The sequence below is a fragment of the Papaver somniferum genome, unplaced genomic scaffold, assembly GCF_003573695.1.
Source record: "Papaver somniferum cultivar HN1 unplaced genomic scaffold, ASM357369v1 unplaced-scaffold_107, whole genome shotgun sequence".
Classification (NCBI taxonomy): domain Eukaryota; kingdom Viridiplantae; phylum Streptophyta; class Magnoliopsida; order Ranunculales; family Papaveraceae; genus Papaver; species Papaver somniferum.
The window spans coordinates 1321878-1345342 of NW_020619603.1; the positions used below are offsets into that span (position 1 = coordinate 1321878).

Here is a 23465-nt window from a genome sequence, read left to right on the forward strand (position 1 = left end):
GTTTTCTTATTGATTATAAGGTCTTACCCTTGAAAGTGTTACAGATCTCTTCTAGATTTCTCACTTTCTCTCTATCTAAATATGTCTCAGGAATTCTCTGTATAAAAACCATCTAAGATTACATAAGTTGTCCATCTCTTGGTACATGGATTGGTATTTATAGACAGAATAAACTCGTAGTCGCTTGATCGTCCGAGCTGGTGAGCTGTCCTCCATCGTCTTGGCTCCCTCGGACTCGCTATATACCGTCCCTCATGATGGCATACTTGGTTCGCCCTCCAAGTTGTCTTGCTCTCCCTTGGATCGTGCTGCCCTTTTGTGGAGAACCTCGTTTTCCATCGCCTCTGGGTCGTAGTATAGATCGTCCGAGTCTTCTGTCATGATGCCCAACTACCCAAGTCCTGTTCTTATCCTTCATTAAATGCGGTCTTGCTTTTTAGACTTGACCGTCTGAGTAGATTAGACCTTTACACACACGCGTCATTCATGTGGCGTTTGTGCAGTTGCCTCGATAGAGACAAATCCTTCTCTCAACGGATGATTCGGTGTTCCAACCTCATCATCTCATCATATATTCACTCCTTGGGATGTTGACACGTGTCCGTCGGGTATTTTACCCACACATCCCCTTTGTGATGTATTGCACCTCTTACTAGGATCGGTTCCCCTTTCCCATATTTGGTCAGACAAAACACAAACCCGATCATACCATCTCAGGTGATTACTTAAGATCAGTTTCACTAATAAAAGTCATACCAATACATAAGTCAGGCCTTTGTGAATAGTTCTACAAATAACACAAACAAGTTGTGAGTGTTTATACTCAATCACACATATTGGTTGTTCATAAGATATGCAATGAATAACAAAACCAATAACACCTGGCAGTTTCCTTTTCGGTTCACAAACAAGTTTATGAACTTACTTCCTTAAAACACATGTAAACATTGTTCCCTAGAATGAAATCCTCACCTCATACCCATACATAAGGCTGAGTCTAATCGTGGTGCAATATTCAACTTTCTTGTTGAATCCACGTCATCAAAATTCAACCCCCAGCCGCAGTAGGGATCCAAGATTCTACGTCCATACGCGGTTTGAAACTGCGCGGCATGCAATTAGAAACGGCGCATTATTTATCAACCGTTAGATCTCCAATAATACTAGGAATCCAATGGTCTATATGGTACTGATAATTGAGTTTCTATAAAGTAGTGACAATACGCATTTAGGAACTGCGTTTGAGGCTTTTTTGATACGCAATTTCTAAGCGCGTGCCCGGGTTACTTGCATCTTGGATCCAAGAAAAACGTCGCACTCTCTAGGAATCAAGATAACAGTGCTCGAATAGACGACACATCAACAATCCCAATCTTGAAACTTGGGTGCCGTTAGACCCATCCTAATCACAATAGCATTCAAATGATTATGGCGATGTCTTATCTACAAAGTTTAATGGTTAAGCAATAAACCTCGTATTGTATTCCTTAATACTATGTCTATCTAGAGTTCAAATATGCTTCGCAGTTATGTTTTCAATATGCACGACTTGAAAGATACATTAGGGAATGAAACAGTTCAAGTCAAATATCACTAACCTCAAGTGGAAGGATGATTGTTGTCGTTGTAGCTCCTTCCTTCTTCACATCTTCAAGACTTCGCAATACTTGTAATGTCTCATATCCTAATACTTTCAAGCTAACCTATACAAAGTTGACTCTAGCACATAATCAAGCATCTCTTAACATGAGTTTTGATTCACTAAAATATGACAACCAAACTTGACATACCAACGCTTGGTGGGTTCAACCGATCCATGCTCTAACAGGCATCAACCATGTGAATTTTATGGATTCCTGAGTGTGTAGTATGGGATGCACATTTAGGGTACCTTGTTGAGGTATCCTTTTGGAAACATGCCAATTGAGATTCTTGGTGACGTTGTTGACTCTTTCTGGATTCATGAGTAGGCGGTATGGGATGTTTGCTCAGAAGGACTAAAATGATGTTCATGACAATTTGAAGAAACCCGTGATTTATGAGCATCTGGTATGGGACTTTTTCTACAGAAATCCAAACCAAAGAGATTGTCCATAATAGTTTTTGTTTTGAATTTCGGGGACGATAACATCCCTGATGCGTCAAGATGAAGCTGCGATCCGGGACTTAAATCTAGGCAAACACACGCTCATTTCTCCTCGCATCATGCTCGTCGCGGGGCAACGCACCACATGCGTAATTTTACGATCCGTCACAGTTGGTATCAGAGAAAGTTCCGAGAAAACTCTAGGGACTTGTGTGGAGTGGACTCATTAGCGAGTATTTTCCTTAATGGAAACTTGAAGTTGGAGAGTAGGCCAAATTTTGCGCGGAAAGGAGTTTGTAACTGATATGCCAGTTACTATGAGAATCTAGTTGAGGTTGTTTGAGTGATGTGAGTTTTCCTGGCCTAAGTGGCACCCCACTTACGAGTGGATATCCGGAAGACGGTATGGGAAGGTGAGTATACAATGGGACTGATCATACCCACACGTTGGCAACTGGCCAAGGGTGTGTGTTGTCAGGCCCGGCTAGCATCCCACATACGAGCGGTAGCCTGGATGACTGTCAGGGACGGTGGGCAACTGGATCTTGTTCCACACAGTACTACATGTTGTTGGCACCAACCATGTGAACTTTAGGGATTACTGAGTGTGTAGTATGGGATGCACATTTAGGGTACCTTGTTGAGATATCCTTTTGGAAACATGCCTATTGAGATTCTTGGTGACGTTGTGGACTCTTTTTGGATTCATGAGTAGGCAGTATGGGATATTTTCTCAGAAGGACTAAAATGATGTTCACGACAATTTGAAGAAGCCCGTGATTTCTGAGCATCTGGTATGAGACTTTTGCTCAGGAAATCCAAACCGAAGAGATTGCCATAATAGTTTTTATTTTGAATTTCGGGGACGATAACATCCCCGATGCGTCATGATGAAGCTACGATCCGGGCCTTAAATATAGGCAAACGCACGCTCATTTGCCCTCGCAGTCATGCTCGACGCTTCATCATGACGCATCGGGGATGTTATGGCCTGCGGGGCAACGCGCCATAGGCGTAAGTTTTCGTTCCGTCACAGTTGGTATCAGAGAAAGTTCCGAGAAAACTCTAGGGACTTGTGCGGAGTGGATTCATTAGCGAGTATTTTCCTTAATGAAAACTTGAAGTTGGAGAGTAGGCCAACTTTGTGCGGAAAGGAGTTTGTAACTATTATGCCAGTTACTATGCGAATCGAGTTGAGCTTGTTTGAGTGCTGTGAGTTTGTCTGGCCTAAGTGGCACCCCACTTACGAGTGGATATCCCGTAAGACCGTCTGGGACGGTGAGTAGACAATGAGACTGATCATCCCCGCACGTTGGAAACTGGCCAAGTGTGCGTTGTCAGGCCCGGCTAGCATCCCACTTACGAATGGCAACCTGGATGACCGTCAGGTACGGTGGGAAACTGGATGTTGTTCCACACAGTATTACATGTTGTTGGCACCAACTATGTGAACTTTAGGGATTCCTGAGTGTGTAGTATGGGATGCACATTTAGGATACGTTGTTGAGATATCCTTTTGGCAACATGCCAATTGAGATTCTTGGTGACGTTGTGGACTCTTTTTGGATTCATGAGTAGGCGGTATGGGATATTTGCTCAGAAGGACTAAAATGATGTTCGCGACGATTTGAAGAAACCCGTGATTTCTGATCATCTTGTATGGGACTTTTTCTCAGGAAATACAAACCGAAGAGATTGTCCACAATAGTTTTTGTTTTGAATTTCGGGGACGAAATTCTTTAAAGGGGTGAATATTGTAACACCCAGTGTTTTTAGTATGACGCATGCTAAAAGATGCGTCGTGGCCTGAGATGAAACTTCATCCAAATCTTCCTTTGCATAGTAAGATGCATTTGGCCATGGGCCATATTTGGTGCCAAGTAAGGCACATCGTGTAGGCATATTGGCTAAGGAAAATATGGCAATAGTTGGAAGTCACATTGGCCAAGAGCCAATTTCGCATCAAATGGTGCATTAGCCCAGTTGGGTAGATGTCCTTGGTAATGTACAACCAACATGGCTGGACACCGGGTTGGCAGCGGACAACCAACATGGCTGGACATCGGAGTTGACATTGGCAGTGAGCATCCATCTTGGACGGTCATTCAGAAATTCATGTCAACAACCATGAATAGTGAATCAAGCATGTCAATATCATCCCCTTTCCATACTTGTAGAAATTCCATTAAGACATATATAGGGAGGGGTACTTGGTTGAAGGTGCATATACGTACCATGCACCAAGTGAGATAGCCTTCGAGATGTACAACCATCACGTCTGGACATTGGAGTGGCCTATGTGCCAAAGACATAAGTATAGCCATCACGACCCTTCACGGAACCTGTCTCAAGAAATGTTCAGCCGTCATGGAAGGACATTACATATGACCTGTGAGCCAGAATTGAATGTACATCCATCACGGAGTACATCGCAGTTGGACAGGGTGGTAAGGTGCAGCCATCACGGCCTTGGGAGTTGATGAATGATTTTTGCTCCCACAATCTAAGTTGTAAAAATGTCTTTTAAAGATATATATGGAGGGATAGTTGGTTGAAGGTACATATGCGGACCATGTACCAAGTAAGCTTCATAGATTAGCCGGAAGAGTATAAATGATGCTTAGGACTCATTTATAGATTTGTAGCCTTACCAATGGAGCGTGTTAAGCATGAGCATCATTATGCCATGCCGCAGACCATGTATTCATCACTTGGATGCATTTTGAGAGAATGGCCTATACGGACTATGCCATTACCATTATTGCTTGGCAACGACCATGCAAACGAGTTGGCTTAAGCTTATGTACATTCGTGGATGAACTACGGTCTGTTTTTAATCCCTTTAGAGTATGGAAGGGTACGTAGGCAGCCGCAATAAGTTGCAGCATTGCCGGTCCAACACTTTGTCGCTCATATCATCTAATCGTGGGATGATTGCGACATTCTGGCCTCTCATATCATCTGGCTCGGTAGCTCGACGCAAGAGATGATTGTGTCCAAACTTGATGAGGCACGTTGCATTCCATTCACTGGATGTTCATACTTCCTATCAAGGAGTTCGACATAGGCTAAAAACCCGAGTGTCGAAATTTAGGTCAAGATGAGTTCATTTTGATGGGAAACGACCCAAAGATGAAGACATGTCGATCTATTGATCCACATGGTCACCAGAATTTAGCCAAATTCCATCGTTTAGGGCCTCAAAAGGCCGTTTTTGTCGTATTAAGAAAGTTTTTATTTTCTTGGTAAACCCTCTGCGGAATAAGGATAAGTTGGAATGGTGTGGAATCTAAGTTTTCTGCATCGTGCTCGTCAAGCATGCCTGCAAGGGCTAATGAGCGTGCATTTGCCTAGCTTTAAGGCCCGGATCATAGCTTCATAATGACGCATCGGGGATGTTATGGCCTGCGGGGCAACGCGCCACAGGTGTAATTTTCCAGTCCGAAACAATTATACAATAATAGTCAAATGATTATATTCTTTTTAAACCTACATATCTCTTTACGCGCACAATCCAGATAAAAGTCGAGAATTTTGAGAACGGTCGAAGACCACAGTGAAATAAATTGCAGTCATAAGCTAATACGTGTTAATGCAAATGTTAGTGCCAATAAAGTGATTTTTTTAGCATGATGAATACCACCATGCTCGTAAATATACACACTTTGATTTCAGAATGGAATGCTTAATGTAGTGTGCTAAATCAGAAACTTTGTTAAGAGGCTTTATAGAACATAATATTTCAACATAAAAAGATAATCGTTACTGTTGGTGTTCCAAACAATATACATTGCTGAAGTAGAACATAATATTCTACCCACTGACGTTAAAAGGGAACTATTACTGGTATTTTCCCGTCGTCTTAGTTATTTAACCTTGTATTAGGGGCCACTCAAAAGGAATTAGGGGTTTAAGGGGTGTCTTAAAAAGAGAAAATTGTCTATATTGTCCTTCACCTTTATACTAAATCTAAACCTATATCCTTTATTTTCATAATCATATCATTCCTCTTCTTCTTCTCTTTTCTACCCACTGAAATTTTTTTTTCATCATTTTGATTTTGATTGAAAACAAAAATTGTCGATCAAACAAATGTTATGACTGATTGTTTAAAATTAAAACCCAAAATTCATTAACCTTAAAGTTGAAATTTAAAACATGAAAAAAAAAAAAAGGAGTTCAACAAACAAAATGAATAGATGATAATAGTTCTGATTCGGTAGATAACTATCTATTTTACATACCGATTATGATTGATGTTCTTGGATTTACACTAGCAAAAACATAATCATTAGATAATATCTACTTTACCTACCGATTATGGTTGATGTTCTTCGTTTCTTAATAACATCAACCATAATCGGTAGGTAAATTGATCATTATCTACCGATTACTATTGATTCAAAAAATTCAATTTCTCTATACTAAAAGTTACGCATAATCGGAGATAATGAACACCATTAACTACCGATTGTGATAGTAGAAAATTTCGAAATTTTATTATGTTTTGAAATTTTGAATTTGGGACCATGAACACAATCCGTAGATAATAAGCATCACTTATGAACAAAATTTACTACCGATTACGGTAGTACTAAAATTCTAAAATTGAGTATATTCAGAGGTTAAAGTAACACACTTTTCGACCGATTATGGCAGTACCAAGGTTTGAAAATTAAAGGATTTTGGAAAAATCTCATTTTGGGGCCAATATACATTCGTAACTTAATTTACTACCGATTATGGTAGTACTAAAATTGAAAATTCAGTATATTCAGAGGTTATAGTAACACACTTTACTACCGATTATGGCGATACCAAAGTTCGAAAATTCTAGGATTTTGGAAAAATCACATTTTGGGGCCAATATACATTCGGAAGTTAAATTTACTACCTCTTATGGTAGTACTAAAATTCGAAAATTGAGTATATTCGGAGGTTAAAGTAACACACTTTTCTACCGATCATAGTAGTACCAAGGTTCGAAAATTAAAGGATTCTGGCAAAATCTCATTTTGGGGCCAATATACATTTGGAAGTTAATTTACTACCGATTATGGTAGTACTAAAATTTGAAAATTCAGTATATTCGGAGGTTATAGTAACACACTTTACTACCGATTATGGTAGTACCAAAGTTCGAAAATTTTAGGATTTTGGCAAAATCTCATTTTGGGACCAATATACATTCAGAAGTTAAATTTACTACCCATTATGGTAGTACCAAAATTTGAGAATTAAATACATTCGGAGGTTAAAGTGACACACTTTACTTCCGATTGTAGTTAAACTGCCGATTATAGTATTAACTACGTACCGATTGTGGAAGAGCAATTTTTCCATTACGAAATATGCGAGATAAGGGCTAGCTTCAAACTACGTTTGGGTGACCCTATTTTATTTTATTGTTGACCCCTAATTTCTTTTGGGTGGCCCCTAAAAATGCTAGTTTATTTAATACTTCTCCTTCTTAGTTATTTAATTTAATGTTTGCAGAAACTAATATTATTGTCGGAATGTTTATTTTTCTTCGTATGACCAAAATGAATAAGGTGTACATCATTCTTCCCATGATATTACTTACAAAATCCCATTCACAAAGCAGATTTTAGAGACTGCACATAAGTATAAGTTTCACTTATGTTATCCTATGAGGCTTTTCTAAATCTGTAACAAATCTATTATCTTTCCTAATATAAATAAGAAGCATATCTCCACAGGTTATGTGTGGAAGATATTCACCAAATTCCTTTTCTAAGTTGGTATCACGAGTCGATCCAACACACACTTCCGCAAAGAAACATAAAAAAAGAAAAAACCAACAATGGCAGCCACAACAAACAGCATGAGAAATATCCAGATTCATCACCTAGTCACCCTAAAACTCACAGAAACAAATCACTCTCTCTGGAAAACCCAATTCAAACCAATATTAAAAGGATATGGTTTAACTGGTTTTATAGATGGCAGCAAAGCAATCCCACCTAAAACTCTCCCTGATTCAGATGAAATCAATCCCCTCTATACAGAATATGAAGCACATGACTCTCTCATTGTTGGTTGGCTCAATTCAACACTCACACCGGAGGTTCTGTGTCATGTACGTGGTCTGGATACTGCCAAAGCCGTATGGGATAAACTAGAAAGCTACTTTGCTCCAAAAACACGAGCTCACATGATGAGTCTCAAGAAACAACTCCATTCTATGAACAAAGGTAACAAATCCCTCAAAACATATTTAACTGATGCTAAAAACCTATTTGAACAGCTTGCAGCAACCGGATATGATGTATCCAATGATGAAAAAATGCAGTCAATAAGTAATGGTTTGAATCAATCCTATGATCCCATTGTCACGGCTCTGAGTACAAAAGATGACATGGATATGGAAACTTTCTACTCCCATCTTCTCACCTTTGATATGAGAATTGAACAGCAGTTGTCCTCCATCCAACAACCGGCTGTCAATGTAGCTGTCTCCAGACACACACCACAGTTCAAATCAAGTTCCAAGATGCACCAGCAAAACCGTGGTTCACAGAATCACTTCAGCAATCAAAATCCACAATACCAATTCAACAATCAGCAGAAACGTTTCAACTTGCAACAACGTGGACAGCAGTCAATCAATACATCTGAGGAACCCTGTCAGATATGCAAAAAGGATGGTCATCAGGCTCCTAGATGCTGGTTTCGGTATGAGAAATCTTCTACTTCTAAATCAAAAAATCCAGCTGCTTATATTGCTCTTCCAAGATCGGATACAACCAACAACTGGGTGACTGACTCTGGCGCAACACATCATATGACATCGGATTTCAGAAATCTGTCTATACCTCATGAGTATGACGGGACTGAACAAGTACAAGTTGGGAATGGTAATAGTGTTCCTATTTCTCATGTTGGCAATGCATCATTTACTATTAATTCCAGGGTGTTTTCGTTAAATCACATATTCCGTGTTCCGATATCAACAGAAACCTACTGTCTGTTTCACAATTTTGTAAAGACAATAATGTGTTCTTTGAGTTTCACTCTTCTCAATTTTTTGTGAAGGACAATATGACGGGGGAGTTGTTGCTGCGCGGCCTGAATAGGAATGGTCTTTACATTTTTGACGACTTGAACAAGCTGGATCATATTATAAAACCCAAGTGAATGTTGCTTCAACTCTGCCAGTTTGGCATCAACGTCTAGGTCACCCAATGATAAGAACTGTCTCAAGCATTTGTCGTAGATTCTCTTTACCTATTTCGAATAAGTCTTTTGATTACTGCCATTCGTGTCATGTAAGCAAGAGTAAGAGATTACCTTTCTCTCACAGTAGTACTTCTTATGATATTCCTTTGAGTTTAGTTGTGTCTGACATTTGGACTTCACCAAAATTGTCTAGAACTGGTTTTCGTATTACTTGTTAATTATGGATGTTTATTCCCATTATACTTGGATTTTTCCAATGGTTCAACGTTCTGAAGCCTTAAATATATTTATTCTCTTTCGAAAGCAAGTTGAAAATCTGACAAATCACAGGATCAAAATTTTTCAGTCTGACAATGCTTTAGAGTACAAAAAGTTCACCTCTTTTTGAATGATTCTGGCATTCAGCACAGATTCACTTGTCCACATACATCTGCACAAAACGGATTTGCTGAAAGGCGAATTAGACATGTCACTGAGTCTGGTTTAGCACTTCTTTTCCAAGCGGCTTCCCTATTCTTATTGGTCAGACGCTTTTCTAACGGCTTGCTTCCTGATAAATCGTCTACCAAAATCTAAAGTGTCTCTGCTACTCCATTAGAGTTATTGTTCAATAAAAAACCTGACTACTCTTTTCTTAGGGTCTTTGGCTGTTTAGCATATCCATGTTTACGTCCTTACAACTCCAATAAACTAGAGCCTCGGTCTTTGCCGTGTGTGTTCATAGGATATAACAATGCACACAAAGGATATCTTTGTCTACATCGTGAAAGTGGACGCATATATGTTCTCGTCATGTTCGTTTTGTTGAAGAAACATTCCCTTTCAAGGCCAAGCAGCAGCAAGGAACCCAGTCATCGCAAGGTATGATTCCATCTGACACAAGTGTTTTTCTTCATTCACCTTTTCAAAATACGTTTTGGTTGTGCTTCCCGTAATTTACCTGAGCCTGCTGTTGTTACTTCTGCTGAGAATACTACAAGTTCTACTCCACCGGATGCTGAAAATTCACGTCATAGTTCTCCTGTTACCACTGCTACATCTCCTGGTGGATCTGCTGCTACGTCACACCAAGCCTCAGTTCCTGTTGGCTCTCCAGCGTCGCCCTCTGCAACTTTGTCTGCTGAAGCGTCTGCAGCGTCATCAGTTCCTGTTGGCTCTCCCTGAAGCGTCTACAGCGTCATCACTCCATTGCTCTCTTCGTCTCAACCTCCCGCAGATATCGATGCCAGTGCAGCAATACCTACTCACTCCATGCAGACACGATCAAAGTCCGGAATAGTGAAGCCTGCCAAGAAATTCAGTCTCTTGGCCACCAAACATCCCCTGTTGGACTCCGACTTTATGGAACCTTCTGTTACACGGAGGCTTGTAAATTACCACAATGGAGAGCAGCAATGGGTGACCAGATCAATGCTCTTATCCGAAATGGTACGTACTCACTTGTTAAACAACTGCCTGGTATGAATATCGTGGGTTCCAAATGGGTTTTTCGTGTAAAACAAAACTCGGATGGCAGCATTGATCGCTACAAGGCTCGGCTTGTTGCGAAAGGTTTTAATCAACGAGAGGGTGTTGATTACAGTGAGACCTTCAGCCCGGTTATCAAACCCTGCACTATCAGACTGGTTCTCTCTATTGCGGTAATGCATAATTGGTCTTTAAAGCAACTAGACGTTGAGAATGCATTTCTGCATGGCCGCTTAGATGAAGACGTCTATATGAAGCAGCCCCCTGGCTTTGTGGATCCGAATCGTCCTACTCATGTGTGTAAATTACATAAGTCTTTGTACGGTCTTAAACAAGCTCCGAGGGCCTGGTTCTCGAGGTTGAGTACTTATTTATTAGCTCTTGGGTTCAAGGGTTCTGTGGCGGATACATCTCTTTTTGTTTTAAAAACATCATCTTCGATTACATATCTACTTGTTTATGTAGATGACATTATAGTCACAGGCTCGGATCCACAATCCATTAATAATCTCATTCGAGATCTGGGATCGGAATTTGCTATTAAAGATATGGGGGATTTGCATTACTTTCTTGGCATAGAGGTGTTGCGCAACAATGGTGGACTAGCACTCACACAACGGAAATATGTATCGGATCTGCTGAAGCGAACGAAGCTGGATGGAGTTAAACCTGTTACTACCCCGTTGTCGTCAAGTGAAAAAATGCGGCAACAAGGTACTGAGAAAATGTCTGATCCTACTTTATATCGCAGCGTTGTTGGTGCTTTGCAATATCTTCATCTTACTAGGCCAGATATCTCTGTTGCTGTTAATAAAGTTTGTCAATATATGCATAATCCTTATGTCGAACACTGGGAGAGTGTCAAACGCATCCTTCGCTATCTGAAGAGCACAATTGATTATGGTTTACATCTTAGCCCATCCACAGACTTTTCTCTTCAGGCATATTCAGATGCTGACTGGGCTGGTAGTTTGGATGATCGAAGATCTACTAGCGGCTACTGTGTATTTTTTGGCGGTAATCTAATTTCTTGGAGTGCTAGAAAACAGAAAACGGTTTCGAGATCCAGCAGAAGCGGAATATCGAGGTGTTGCCATTGCGACGTCAGAATTGGTTTGGATACAGTCGTTATTAGTGGAACTGGGTTTTTCGGTTTCGGCGCCAATTCTATGGTGTGATAATTTGGGGGCAACTTATTTGACTGCGAATCCAGTCTTTCATGCACGTACTAAACATATTGAAATCGATTACCATTTTGTTAGAGAACGGGTTGCAAGCAAGAAGCTATGTGTCCGTTTCATTAGTTCTCGAGATCAACTGGCGGATATTTTTACGAAAGGTCTTTCATCACCAAGATTTCAAATTGTTCGATCCAAGTTGCACATCCGTCAACTCCAGTACAACTTGAGGGGCGGTGTTAGTACGTGACTAAGATAACACACCAAGTCTTCCCAAAGACTCTCAATAACTCTAGTCCATAGGCTACAAACTAGGACTTTAAACAGTTTTGAATTCTTCTTATGTTTGTTAGGATATATTCTAAATCTGTAACAAATCTATTATCTTTCCTAATATAAATAAGAAGCATATCTCCACAGGTTATGTGTGGAAGATATTCACCAAATTCCTTTTCTAAGTACATTAAAGGGCTATTCCACCCATTATGAATAGGTTTTGAGCTAAAAGCCCATTTACACCAACATACTTTTCCCGTTCGCGGATTCGTTTCTTTGTCTGTGTGTGATGGACTATACCGTAAAACCTAACCTTCGGCAAAAACGAAGAAGAAATTTTCGCTCCAGTCTAAGCAAGGTGACTCCTTCTAAGCTCTCTCTCTTTTCTTCATATCAGCTATTAGATGTTGTTTGGTTTAGTTTTTCCTTCTACCAAGCAATAATTCTGAAAAAAAAAAAAAAAATTGGGTATTTTTTTAGGGATTTAGAAATGTCATCAATTGCTTCTTCCGATTCTACTTCTTCTCAAGTTGATTTTCAAGCACCAGCTTTCAAAATTTATAGAAACTTCAAAGACCAGTGCGAAGACGATTGGGATGGCGACGTATATCCAAATCAAACACTACATGCCCGTGAAATTGATGGTGAACCAGCTCCACCTTATATTGTTGTCGTTCAAGGACCTCCCAATGTCAGTAAGAATTAGTATAGAAATTCTTTATGATTTTGTGTTTTTTTAGTCATAACTTAGATTAATGTTAATCAATTGTGTGCACTGTTTTAATTAATAATGCTGTTGTAGGTTGGAAAGTCTTTGCTGATTAAATCTTTAGTAAATTACTTTACTAATGTGGAAGAACATAATATGGATGATATCAGAGGCCCTATCACCATCAGAACAGGTCTGTGCAATATTAATTACTTTGTTTTGCTTGCTGAATACCATAATTATTCAATAGGTATGTAGTTGGATAGGTTATTGGTAGTGCTGCCTGAAATCGTGTTTTTTTCTTTAGGTGACAAAAGAAGAAGGCTACAGTTTGTCGAATGCGCTGATGATATTAATGTCATGGTCGATGCTGAAAAGTATGCTGATCTAGTATTGTTACTGGTGGATGCGAGTTATGGGTTTGAAGCGGTGGGTTAGTTAGTTTCTGTATGTCGACAACTACATTCCAATATACTGTGTGTAAAAGCGGGGGAATTATTGTAATTTTGATCATAATTGATTTTGTCGATTCCAGGAAACATTTGAGTTTCTTAACCTTTTACAAGCACACGGCTTTTCAAATGTAATGGGTGTTCTTACACATCTTGACGAGTTCAAGGATGAAACAGATTCGAGGGAAACTATAGTGCGTCTCCAGGATCAATTCTGGACTGAAATATGTCAAGGAGCAACAGTATCATACCTATCTGGTCTTGAACATGACTTGTAAGTTTCTTTTGATTAGTAATGCAAAGTCCTTCCTGTAATTCATGCGCCTATGTTGTAAACATTTTCTCATTGACTGATAGTGTTTCCCTTACGTTGAACCTGACGGACTCATCGTCTCACTTTCTTTCCCACTCTATGATTAAAACAGGTACAAAAGGTGCGAAGTACAGCAACTAGCAAAAGACATATTGATGCCCCAGTTCATTCTCTCGTCATGGCGAGCGGCACATCCTTATGTGCTGGTAGACCATTTGAAGATATCCCATTATTTTTTGATGTTAGAAACAATCCCGTGTAACTTTACTGCATGTCTTCTACTGTGCTGTTTCTGCTTTAGATTAGATTATCTGCCTTGTGGTTTTTTCTTTGTTGTTGGTTCTGTTAATGTTGGATGCTTTATATATGTTCTTCTAGGTTTTTACTCTTGTAAAGTAAAGAGCATACTTATTGTTATAAGTTCTTCTACCACAGACTTCACTTGCACTTTTATCCACCAAATTGACTTAAGGTGTTTCGGGACAGGTGCATATTGCTGGTGTAGGTGATTTTCATTTAGCCGGTGTTAGAAGCATAACTAATCCTGTCCCTTCATTGTCCGAGATGGAAAAGGAAAGTGATCTTGTTGAGCTAAACCACATGGAGAATGAGAGTTTCAGAACAGGGACCTATCTAAGGTTGGAGGTTCATAGCGTTCCTTCCAGGCTGGTTGAAAATCTTGATCCTTGCCGTCCGATTCTTGTTGGAGGTATCAGTCCTGAAGAGGAAAATGTTGGTCATATGCAGGTTATTACGCCTTTTCTATTTTATCGTTTATTTCACCGTTTTGAAATTTTTCACTCATCAATATATGGTAAAATACGCAAATGCAAAAATGAAATTGCCATATTGGATATTTGAATAATGTGTTCTTGTTCCAGGCGAGACTTAAGCGACATAAATGGCATATGAAACTGTTAAAGTCAGCAGACCCAGTGATCGTGTCAGCTGGTTGGAGACGTTACCAGACACGACCTATTTATGCCAGCGACAATGCACGGCATACAGTTCTCGATTTCATCTCGAACATGAGCCCTGTCTTGCGATGTTTTGTGGCCCTGTTGCACCTCCCCATACCAGAATTGCTGTTGTGCAGAACAATAAGGTCTGGTGTATTCCACTTATACTTTATAATTGTTTAATTTGTATTGTTGAATCTGTTTAAGTTCATACAACCTGTCCTTGGTTCCTAAAAATCATCTGGGCAAATATCAGAAAATATATATATATTTCTTGATACTGTCTGTTTTAGGATTTAAATGGATAAGAGTCCCATTTAATTATGGTAATGTCTCTACCCTTTAATTGCTGTCTGCCATCTAAACAAGCTTGTAACTTGAATGGTTTTTCTTAGTAATGAGTCACCCTTCAGATTTGTAATGTAAGGATGCGATGTGAAGGTGCTGCTCAACTATTGTGGATTTTTTGCTCGTATCTTGCATTCTTATTGTTCATGGAAAGTTTTGCATTTTGAACCAGGACGTGTTTCGAATAGTAGCAAAGGCAGTCATTCTTGACCCTAAGCATCAACAAGAACAAGAACAACAAGAAGAAGAACAACAACCAAGCCCTGACACTAAGCATCACTTGAAGATAATGAAGGACAGGAAGCAGAAAACAGAACCCCATAAAATCCTTAAGAGGATGAATGCTCTTATCAAGTTTGAAAGAAAACCCCGTAAAATTCTTAATAGGAGGACAGCTCTTTTCAAATTTGAAGGAATACCCCATAAGAGGAGGACACCTCTTCTCAAGTTTGAATCAGAATATATTGATGTTGCTGAAATAAAAGGTTCACCTATCCGGACTCGTAGTCGAATTCGGGGGGACGTTAAAAAGGTTTGTGTTAAGATTGAAGCAAAATCCTCTGTTTTGTATCTGGTCTTGAGTGTTGATATAGTTTTCTGATGTGTATCTAGATTATAAGACCACATGTTGCCATCCATTTAGTTTTATGATGCTAGAATTCATAAAGAATGGAATTTCTGTGGTCTTTCGTACAGAAAATCAAATGTATGCTGGATCATTTCTATGTTTCCCACAGCTGTCTGCTGTGTTAGAGTTGGCAGGAAGTGTTCCTCTAAGTGAATGTCTAAATTGTTTACACTCTTTGGTTCTGTTTTTGTTGTATCTGGATCTTCAGCATTCCTGTAGATCTGTTTGTTTTTTTTTTCTTGCATTTCTAATGTTCTGGGTATTGGGCAGGTCAAAAACAGAAAGGAGATTGCTACTGTTCCTGTTAACGAGGATTCACCCAAAGAGGTTATTTCATAATCTGAACTAGATGGTTAAAGTTTACAGATTATAGAATTCCATGCCTATTTCTAACTTCTCTTTGAAATCTCAGGTTGACCCTGCTCAGGGGCGGCTTAGACTGGAACAACGACGTCATGTGGAGATCAGTGATGAGGAACCTTCCTCCTATCCATGTTCAAGTTATTATATGTTGTTCCGTAGCATGGTACGTGCATCTTGGCGGTTTCAGCTCCTTCCCATATTCATCTGTCCCAATTCTCGAGGCCTTTTAAAATAATTAATCTTGAAAGTATACTAGTTTTGGTGGGTTCTCCTGATAGAAAATTCATACTTCTATCTATGTCCCATATATGAAAGTACAATGCGGAGCTTGTTATTGTCCTAGGCAAAATATTTGATACTGCTGCTATTGATTTTAAACATCTTGCTAGTCAGCAAGTAGTTGGACAATGAGGTGTTGTTTGAGTATGGTCAGAGTGAGTAAAACATCAGGCGTTGATTATTTTCATCTATCCCTTAACACGGTGTGCTAAATATTGTTAGAGAAATTTGTTCCTGTGTTTTTTTCGCCTACTTTTTGTGGATGGCTAGTGGTGTTGCCTATGCAAGATTACCACTGATTCAGTGGATGTGGTGTTTATTCCGCAAGGTGCAAACAAATTGAAGGAAACTGTGATCATGTCGGAGGAAAAACGAGTAGAATTGATCAAAAAAACAGCAGATTGAGGAGTATGAGATAGCAGAAAAGAAGTTCTTTACAAAACCTTGGGTTTTGTACGAGTAGACAGGTGGTCTGGCTCTCATAATCTGTATATATATAAATAGGATATATGATTTGTTATCTCCTTCTGCAGCTCCAATTTCATAGAGAATGTAATTTCTTGAACTGTCACTAATATATCTGTCTTGCCTTGCAAGAGATATCAACTCTCTATAGTTTTCTTGAGTATATGAGTAGGCTCATTTGAAATCAATTTTGTTTGTTGAGTACTTGGTAGTGACGGTTGTTCAGAGAAAAGACTTTCAAAGTAAATCTGGGGATGGATTCTTCTTCTTCTCCAAAAGCCTCAACTGTAATTGAACTAACCGAAGACTATTGAGGAGAACTACTGAAATTCACTCTCTTATCTTCTATCAATGAAACCCTTGAACTGTTCTCATCTACTCAAACTTGATGATAATACCCAACAGGATCCCAGTTCCAATCATTCATCAGGTTTGTTCTAATTACTCATTTAGTTTCATTATATTCTAATTTTAGATTTTAGGGAAAAATTGAAATACCCTATTTGGTAAAAATGTAAGAATTATTTTGTAAATTGCAAACAAGAAAAAGAAATATGATTTTCAATTTGGATCCTTACCATTTCGAGTGGATGTTTGTTGGGTTTTGCTGCAATTACCCGAAATGTGTTCAAATAACATGCTGCTGAGATTGGGTATGGCCCCGGCCATCCCTGAAGCTCTGCATTTAGTTAATGCCAACTTATGGCTGCAATCTTCTTATATATGCTAAAAGACTGCTATGTAATTTTCTCAGTTAGATCCGATACGAGATAATATCAATAAAGAAGTTAATATACTAAAGGCCAAACAAAGGAATATAAAGCTTGAAAAAGTTTACAGACTAAACCAAATGTCTTAAACAACATGTTCAATAGCCTTCGATCCGAACAACAAAAGTGAAAGAACAAGTAACCAAGCGAAGGAAACAGCATGTTCTATTGTCTTTAATGACGGTTTCACTTTGTCATGGAACTTTGATGCATCTCCAGAAGAACTTCAAGAGATATGTACCAAGGACCAACCCTCCTTGGTCTGTGCAAAAATACTCTGATTTGCCGAATCCACCCATACATTTACGTTCTGAAAACCAGAATGTGTTCTGCCGTGTTTAGGCTTAAATGGCAGCTGATTCTTCTCTGCGTAGGACTCAATGATATCATTTAAACTCATTTCTGGCAACATATTATAATGACCAGACAAAGTTACTCTTCTTGGCTTGCTGGCCTCAGCCTCTTCTTGTAATTGAGCATAGAATGCTGCTGTTTTTTTTTCTGAGCTTCCCAACTGCATTTGCCTCACCTTTCTAAAAAATTTAGGTGGAACCACCTCCATATCTTCAGCAGCTTCGTGCATCATTTCCAGGCATACATTTAGTTCATTCCGTACCCGATGATGGGCTTGCAGTTCAGTTGTGAGACTTCCTTTTCCATCCCAAATACCACTGCACAACTTCATCCAGATTCGGGTTTGAGCATAACCAGCTAAAGAGTACTTCTTGCAACTTGGGAAAAAACTAGTCTCCAACATTGTAACCATGTGATGGCTGGGAACTTTTCCCAAGACATGATCCAAAGGAACCGAACAAGTTGCTTGCTGTTTTGGTTCCCAGGCTTCACTTCCAACTCCTGTAACACGTTCGTTAGTTTAGGCACTATACATTGAACAACAAAAATCTTCCCACACATATTCTATCAACATTGCCTTCCATGAAGACATCTGATGCAACCAATCTGCTTCATTCCTAAGAGGATCCCATTCCTGGAACGATTTATTAGTAAGAGCAAGTCTTATGGTGGAATCCAAACTATTCCAAATGTGGAAAAACCATGGAATGTCAAGTCTAGTGGCTTCCAAATTGGGGTCTTCCACAGAAAATCCAAGCAAGGTTCCACGATGTCGTGGAAGGGTTCGTGGAATCCATCTGAGCACCAATAAGAATAGCGCTAAACGCTATAAGAATAGCGCTAAAAAAACGCCATTAAGAATTGCGTTTTTTTATCCGTAGATTTAAAATGAGTTGTTGAAATCTAACGGCTGAGAAAAAAGCTCAATTCTTAATAGCGTTTTTTTAGCTCCATTCTTCATTGCGTTTTTTAGCTCCATTAAGAGCGTTTTCACTATTCCACCATTACACTTGCGCTTCCATCCACAGTTCCAAGTGCTGAGGTGGCGTGGAAGATGAAAGATGGATGGATTCCACCATAAGACTTGCTCTAAAGGCAAGGTGTACCAAAACGCAACAGAGATGTCAAGTTAAAATACTCAAACTCACTCCTGAATCTCTTCTCCAACTTTAGTGTTCCCCTTCGTTTTTCCTTCCGTATTCTTTTCAAAAAACTGACAATTTGCTCTATGTTATCAAGTTGTTTCTTCTCGAGACCTCCTTTCTTTAGTTCTAACCTCAACTTGGCTAGCTATCGTCTTCTTCCCAATCTTCTTTTTGGGTTTTAGTTTCTTAAAACATTCTCCAGTCGATTCTGTTCTCAACTTAACAGGAGAATGAAATTCAGCCACGGGTTTGTAGACAGAAACCAAAAGCAATTAACCGGATCAGCGTTTATAAACAGAATATCTGATCACTAGATACATTATAAAGTCTTTTGGAATAAAATAATCCCCATCTTTGTCTTCGCGAGTGAGGACCAAGGGTCCAAGACTTTAATCCCACGGTTGAACCGTGACGGTTGCCACCGGTGGGAATGTAGAATAAAATTGGTAGAAATTGACGTATAGTCCCAGATCTGTTGGGATTTGGACGCTTTAGTCCTCTAATCAAAAGCCTAGTACTAGTTAGTCCAAATATCCCCGGCTCGACAGTTTAGTCCAAAATTCCGACGAGTCAGTCCAAATTCCAGCCGATCCAGAAAATACATATTCTTCTCATTACCTCAATTACCCTTTCCAGGTTTCCGTATTCATTTCATAAACTTTTGGAGAGAAACAGTACCAAATGCGATTTGCAGATCGGAGAGTAATGAAACAAAATGAAATCTCTTAACCTTCAATAGCGGTAGTAGAAGTAGAAGGGAAGAAGGTAGAAATAAGTGGATGAGCATCATCATTTTTTGATGCAGTAAACTTAAAGAATATCACGACTGCTACGCGTAACTCAGGAGAAGGTCTTGGACAATATAACATTCAACATCTTCACGATCTCCAACTTCAAGTTCGACCGAAGTCTCATTATTTAAATCGTCTTGAAACTCAGCATATTGATCTCAATTCTAGAGGTAGTAATCTAATTGACTTCTCTTTTTAACATCACTACCTAAATGACTAAACCTAATTTCAAATTTTCGTCAAATTAGAGTTCATTTTGCTTAATTTTTGTGGTTTTGTGTTAGATTTAGGTGATTTTACTTGCTCTACGATAAATTCATTGTGGATTTTTTTTATCTTCAATTTTTTGCTGAACTACGGTTTTGATAGTTTATTATATTATGGGTTTTGATTTTATTAACGGAAGAAAGATCTTAGAATTTCATGAGTAGGGTGGGATTTTAGTGTATTTGGAATGAAATTTGCTCTTATGATATGTGTGTAGGTACAACAGTGAGGATGCTCAAAGAATAATTAAGGTTTCTTCAGGAGCCTGGATCTTATGACGGAGAAGGGGAGAAAGTTATGGGGAAATTGAAGGTGTTATGGTAAGTTAATGAGTTTAGAGTTTTTATGTTCTGGTTTGATTTGGCGATGTTGTAAAAGTATGGTAGCAGGGTTGATGCACTACTAGGATAGCTAGTAATAATCAATGTTTAAAGGAAGGGATTATATTGGAAGATGAGAAGAATACACAATGATTTAGTTTGCTTGAAATTTAGTACAATTGCAAGCTTTATAAAAGACAATCACTAAAGGCTAGCTAGATTTTCATCCCGAGAATAATTATTAATTTGTTTACTACCGTAAGATTGTACATTATTGGCCAATCAAAGCGGATATTGTGCGTGTAAGTGTGTATCTCTGGACAAACTGATCATATGAGTGTACATTATTTACTACCACTTTTCCTTTGTTGCAACATTAAAAAATGAAGAGTATCTCATTTTAGGTACTCGTTTTTGTTTCAACATACAGACTACTTCATTTTAAAATTTACTATGCCGATAGATTTCAGATAATTCGAACTGATTACTCTGATGGGTGTTGGAATGATTCATTTGGGGACCTACCACTGTTGAGAAATGCAATGAATTTTCAAAGCAAGTGTTTTACACTTGTCTTGCGGGGTAATTTCTCTCTTTTACAAATATTGTCTCTTTTACTTTTCTATAATGTATCTGTTAGATTATTACCTTACTAATTTTGATCTTCCTATTTTATGCAAGACTAGAGTGTACTCAGTCCTTGTTCCTCTTTTTGTAGGGTTGGAACCTGGAAGTACATATGCAGTAGCATTTTAAGACTTGGCCCCAGTTTGATGTACCGTTACGGACCATTGAGTGTGAAAATGACATTGTAAGCTATAGGTATCTTGTTATTAATTCCGATCTGCAGGATCACGTTAATCGATAATGAATATAATTTTTATGTGGTCAATAAGGATTCAAACAGAAGCATTAAGTGGTGATTAGCATTTCTTATAGGGTTTGATTTTGATACCATCTTATCTGTTAGTGACCTTAAAAATTGGTTGCGATCATCCTTAGAGTAAGTCAATCCTTAGATCATTTATGTGGTCCGCAGAGGTTTGTTAGCTCAAAACCTTAGCTGATGTGCAATGAAATAAGAAGCCAAGAACTCTCTTTTCTTTAAGTAAATGTTCATATTATTGACACTCTTATGTTGAATCGAGCACTCCCGGCCTATTGTGATGTATTAGGAGCTGCAGACTTCCATAACAGCTAGTCTCTTGTATTCCGGGTTTAAGATTCATTGATTTTTATGTGTACCTAGTTGTACACATGTTGATTTTTAATGTGTACATAGTTGTACACCTGTTGATTTAATGTGCACATGGTTGTACACCTGTTGATTGTTAATGTGCATATGAGTGTACACCCGTTTATTGTTAATGGGTGCACATGTTGATTCTTAGATTAGATATGTTATCTTCATTCTTAGTCGTATGTTTAAATTTAATTGGTTTTGAATTACTGACTGACGCATAAACATTGTGGTTCTGGTATCAATATTACGGACTTCAAATACTCGGCAATCAAGCTACTGAAAAATTATTTTAGAAATAAAACGAGATAGTATGTGTTAGGCAAAGTGGGAGTTGTTGCGAAAAATTATCATGCATGGCCCACCGACAGGTATGCAGTTTCCATCGCAGGTATCTATTTTGCCTACTCATGGTTCACAAATAAACATGTACATAATCTGTAATTGCTTTCCTTAAAGTTAATTTGTTTGATATTCAAAATGTTTAGTTTTTCCTATTTTGTAACGGTAGTAGTTGATTTCTAATATTCCTAGATGACTAGATCATCTCTCATTGATTTCCTTACGAGCACATACGTTGGACTGGACGTCAAGAGTAACACTTTATCGCAGATTAATGGGCTAAGTTTTCCACTGACAGTACCCATCTGTTTTATCTCATTCGTGAAGAATTGTGGGCCATGTAATTTTAGCTTGTAAGAGGAATAGTTTTATTGGCGAATGCGTATTCAAGTTCATTCAGCAGTTGTCATGTTTAACTTTTGAGCTCCATAAAAATTTAACTTAATGAGATTGAAAGTCGGCATGGTTCTTCCAGTGGGTGTTTCAGGACTTGGGCGGTTGGGAAGGTGAACTTGATTACTGTCACCAGCTTCTTGAAGATGATATTTTTAATAATTCGGCTTGGAATCAGGTAAGAGACCTTGAGTTTCTGCTTGAACTTTTATCTACTTTCTTTTAGAGACTGCACTAAATGCAGATCAGAAACATCAAACTTCTTCAGTACATGCTGCAAAGTCCCCAATCGACATATATATACTGGGTTCAATTGCTAATACAATCTTTTTTTTTTTTTTGGTGGGCACACCAGAGATATTTCGTAGTGACAAGATATTCTCTCTTTGGAGGCCTTAAGACAATGAGCATAAGTTTGTCAGTGATATGATTCAAGCTCTTATTTTTGCAACTTTAGCCACTATGGTAAGTTCATATTGATTCTTAACGTGTACATTGTTGTACACCTACTGATTGCTAATGTGTACATAGTTGTACGCCTGATTGCTAATGTGTACATAGTTATGCACATATTTATTATTTTTGAAGTTCACCATAGTTTTTGAATGTATGAAGACTTTGATTTGGTTTTCAATATATGATTACGATCCAAAATTGGACTTCAGATTCGAGATCGATGCATCTTAGTTTCTATTACCAATCAATTTTTTTTGAATTTCATCTATTTTCAATTTTCGATCTCATCTGAATAAATATCTTCTTTGTAGAATGTCTTGGCATTTCTTATTTCCTATCAGATATTAGGCTTCCAATACAAAAGTTAGATTGTATAGCTGAAGTATAAGTGTACATTGTTGTACACATGTTACAGAATTACGTGTGTACATAATAGCCCACTCTAGGATTCTTTATCATATTTTAGTGAATATCTTTTTTCATTTCTTGGATTTATATGAGTCACTCACTGTTGGTTATGAAAACAATTAACATATTAGTACACCTATAATATAAGTTTACATTATTGTACACATGTGACAGAATTTACATGTGTACATATTAGTACACCTATAATACAATTATATTGTTGTACACATGTGACAGAAATTACATATGTTTTTAG

The 23465-nt window shown here is 38.4% G+C and overlaps 1 protein-coding gene across 2 annotated transcripts; it reads left to right on the plus strand.

Annotated features, from left to right (window-relative positions):
* Positions 1-12439: 12439 nt before the first annotated feature.
* Positions 12440-15303, plus strand: LOC113327804 (ribosome biogenesis protein BMS1 homolog). Of its 2 annotated transcripts, XM_026574936.1 has the most exons (9): positions 12440-12565; positions 12688-12898; positions 13010-13109; positions 13224-13345; positions 13452-13642; positions 13794-13887; positions 14168-14428; positions 14563-14786; positions 15161-15303. In XM_026574936.1, the coding sequence occupies exons 2-9, from the start codon at positions 12698-12700 to the stop codon at positions 15174-15176; spliced, it is 1209 nt and encodes a 402-aa protein (XP_026430721.1). In that variant the 5' UTR covers positions 12440-12565; positions 12688-12697; the 3' UTR covers positions 15177-15303. The 2 variants fall into 2 exon arrangements, with proteins under 2 accessions (XP_026430721.1, XP_026430720.1); XM_026574935.1 differs by having other exon boundaries at positions 12485-12898.
* The last annotated feature ends 8162 nt before the right edge of the window (positions 15304-23465 follow it).

What these genes read in the sequence shown, in the direction of transcription:
- LOC113327804 (XM_026574935.1), top strand. Translation starts at nt 12,497, where the DNA reads ATGGACTATACCGTAAAACCTAACCTTCGGCAAAAACGAAGAAGAAAT. An exon ending in TCGTTCAAGGACCTCCCAAT is followed by an intron (nt 12,899 to 13,009) that starts GTCAGTAAGAAT and finishes ATGCTGTTGTAG; the next exon opens with GTTGGAAAGTCTTTGCTGAT. An exon ending in AAAATGTTGGTCATATGCAG is followed by an intron (nt 14,429 to 14,562) that starts GTTATTACGCCT and finishes TTCTTGTTCCAG; the next exon opens with GCGAGACTTAAGCGACATAA.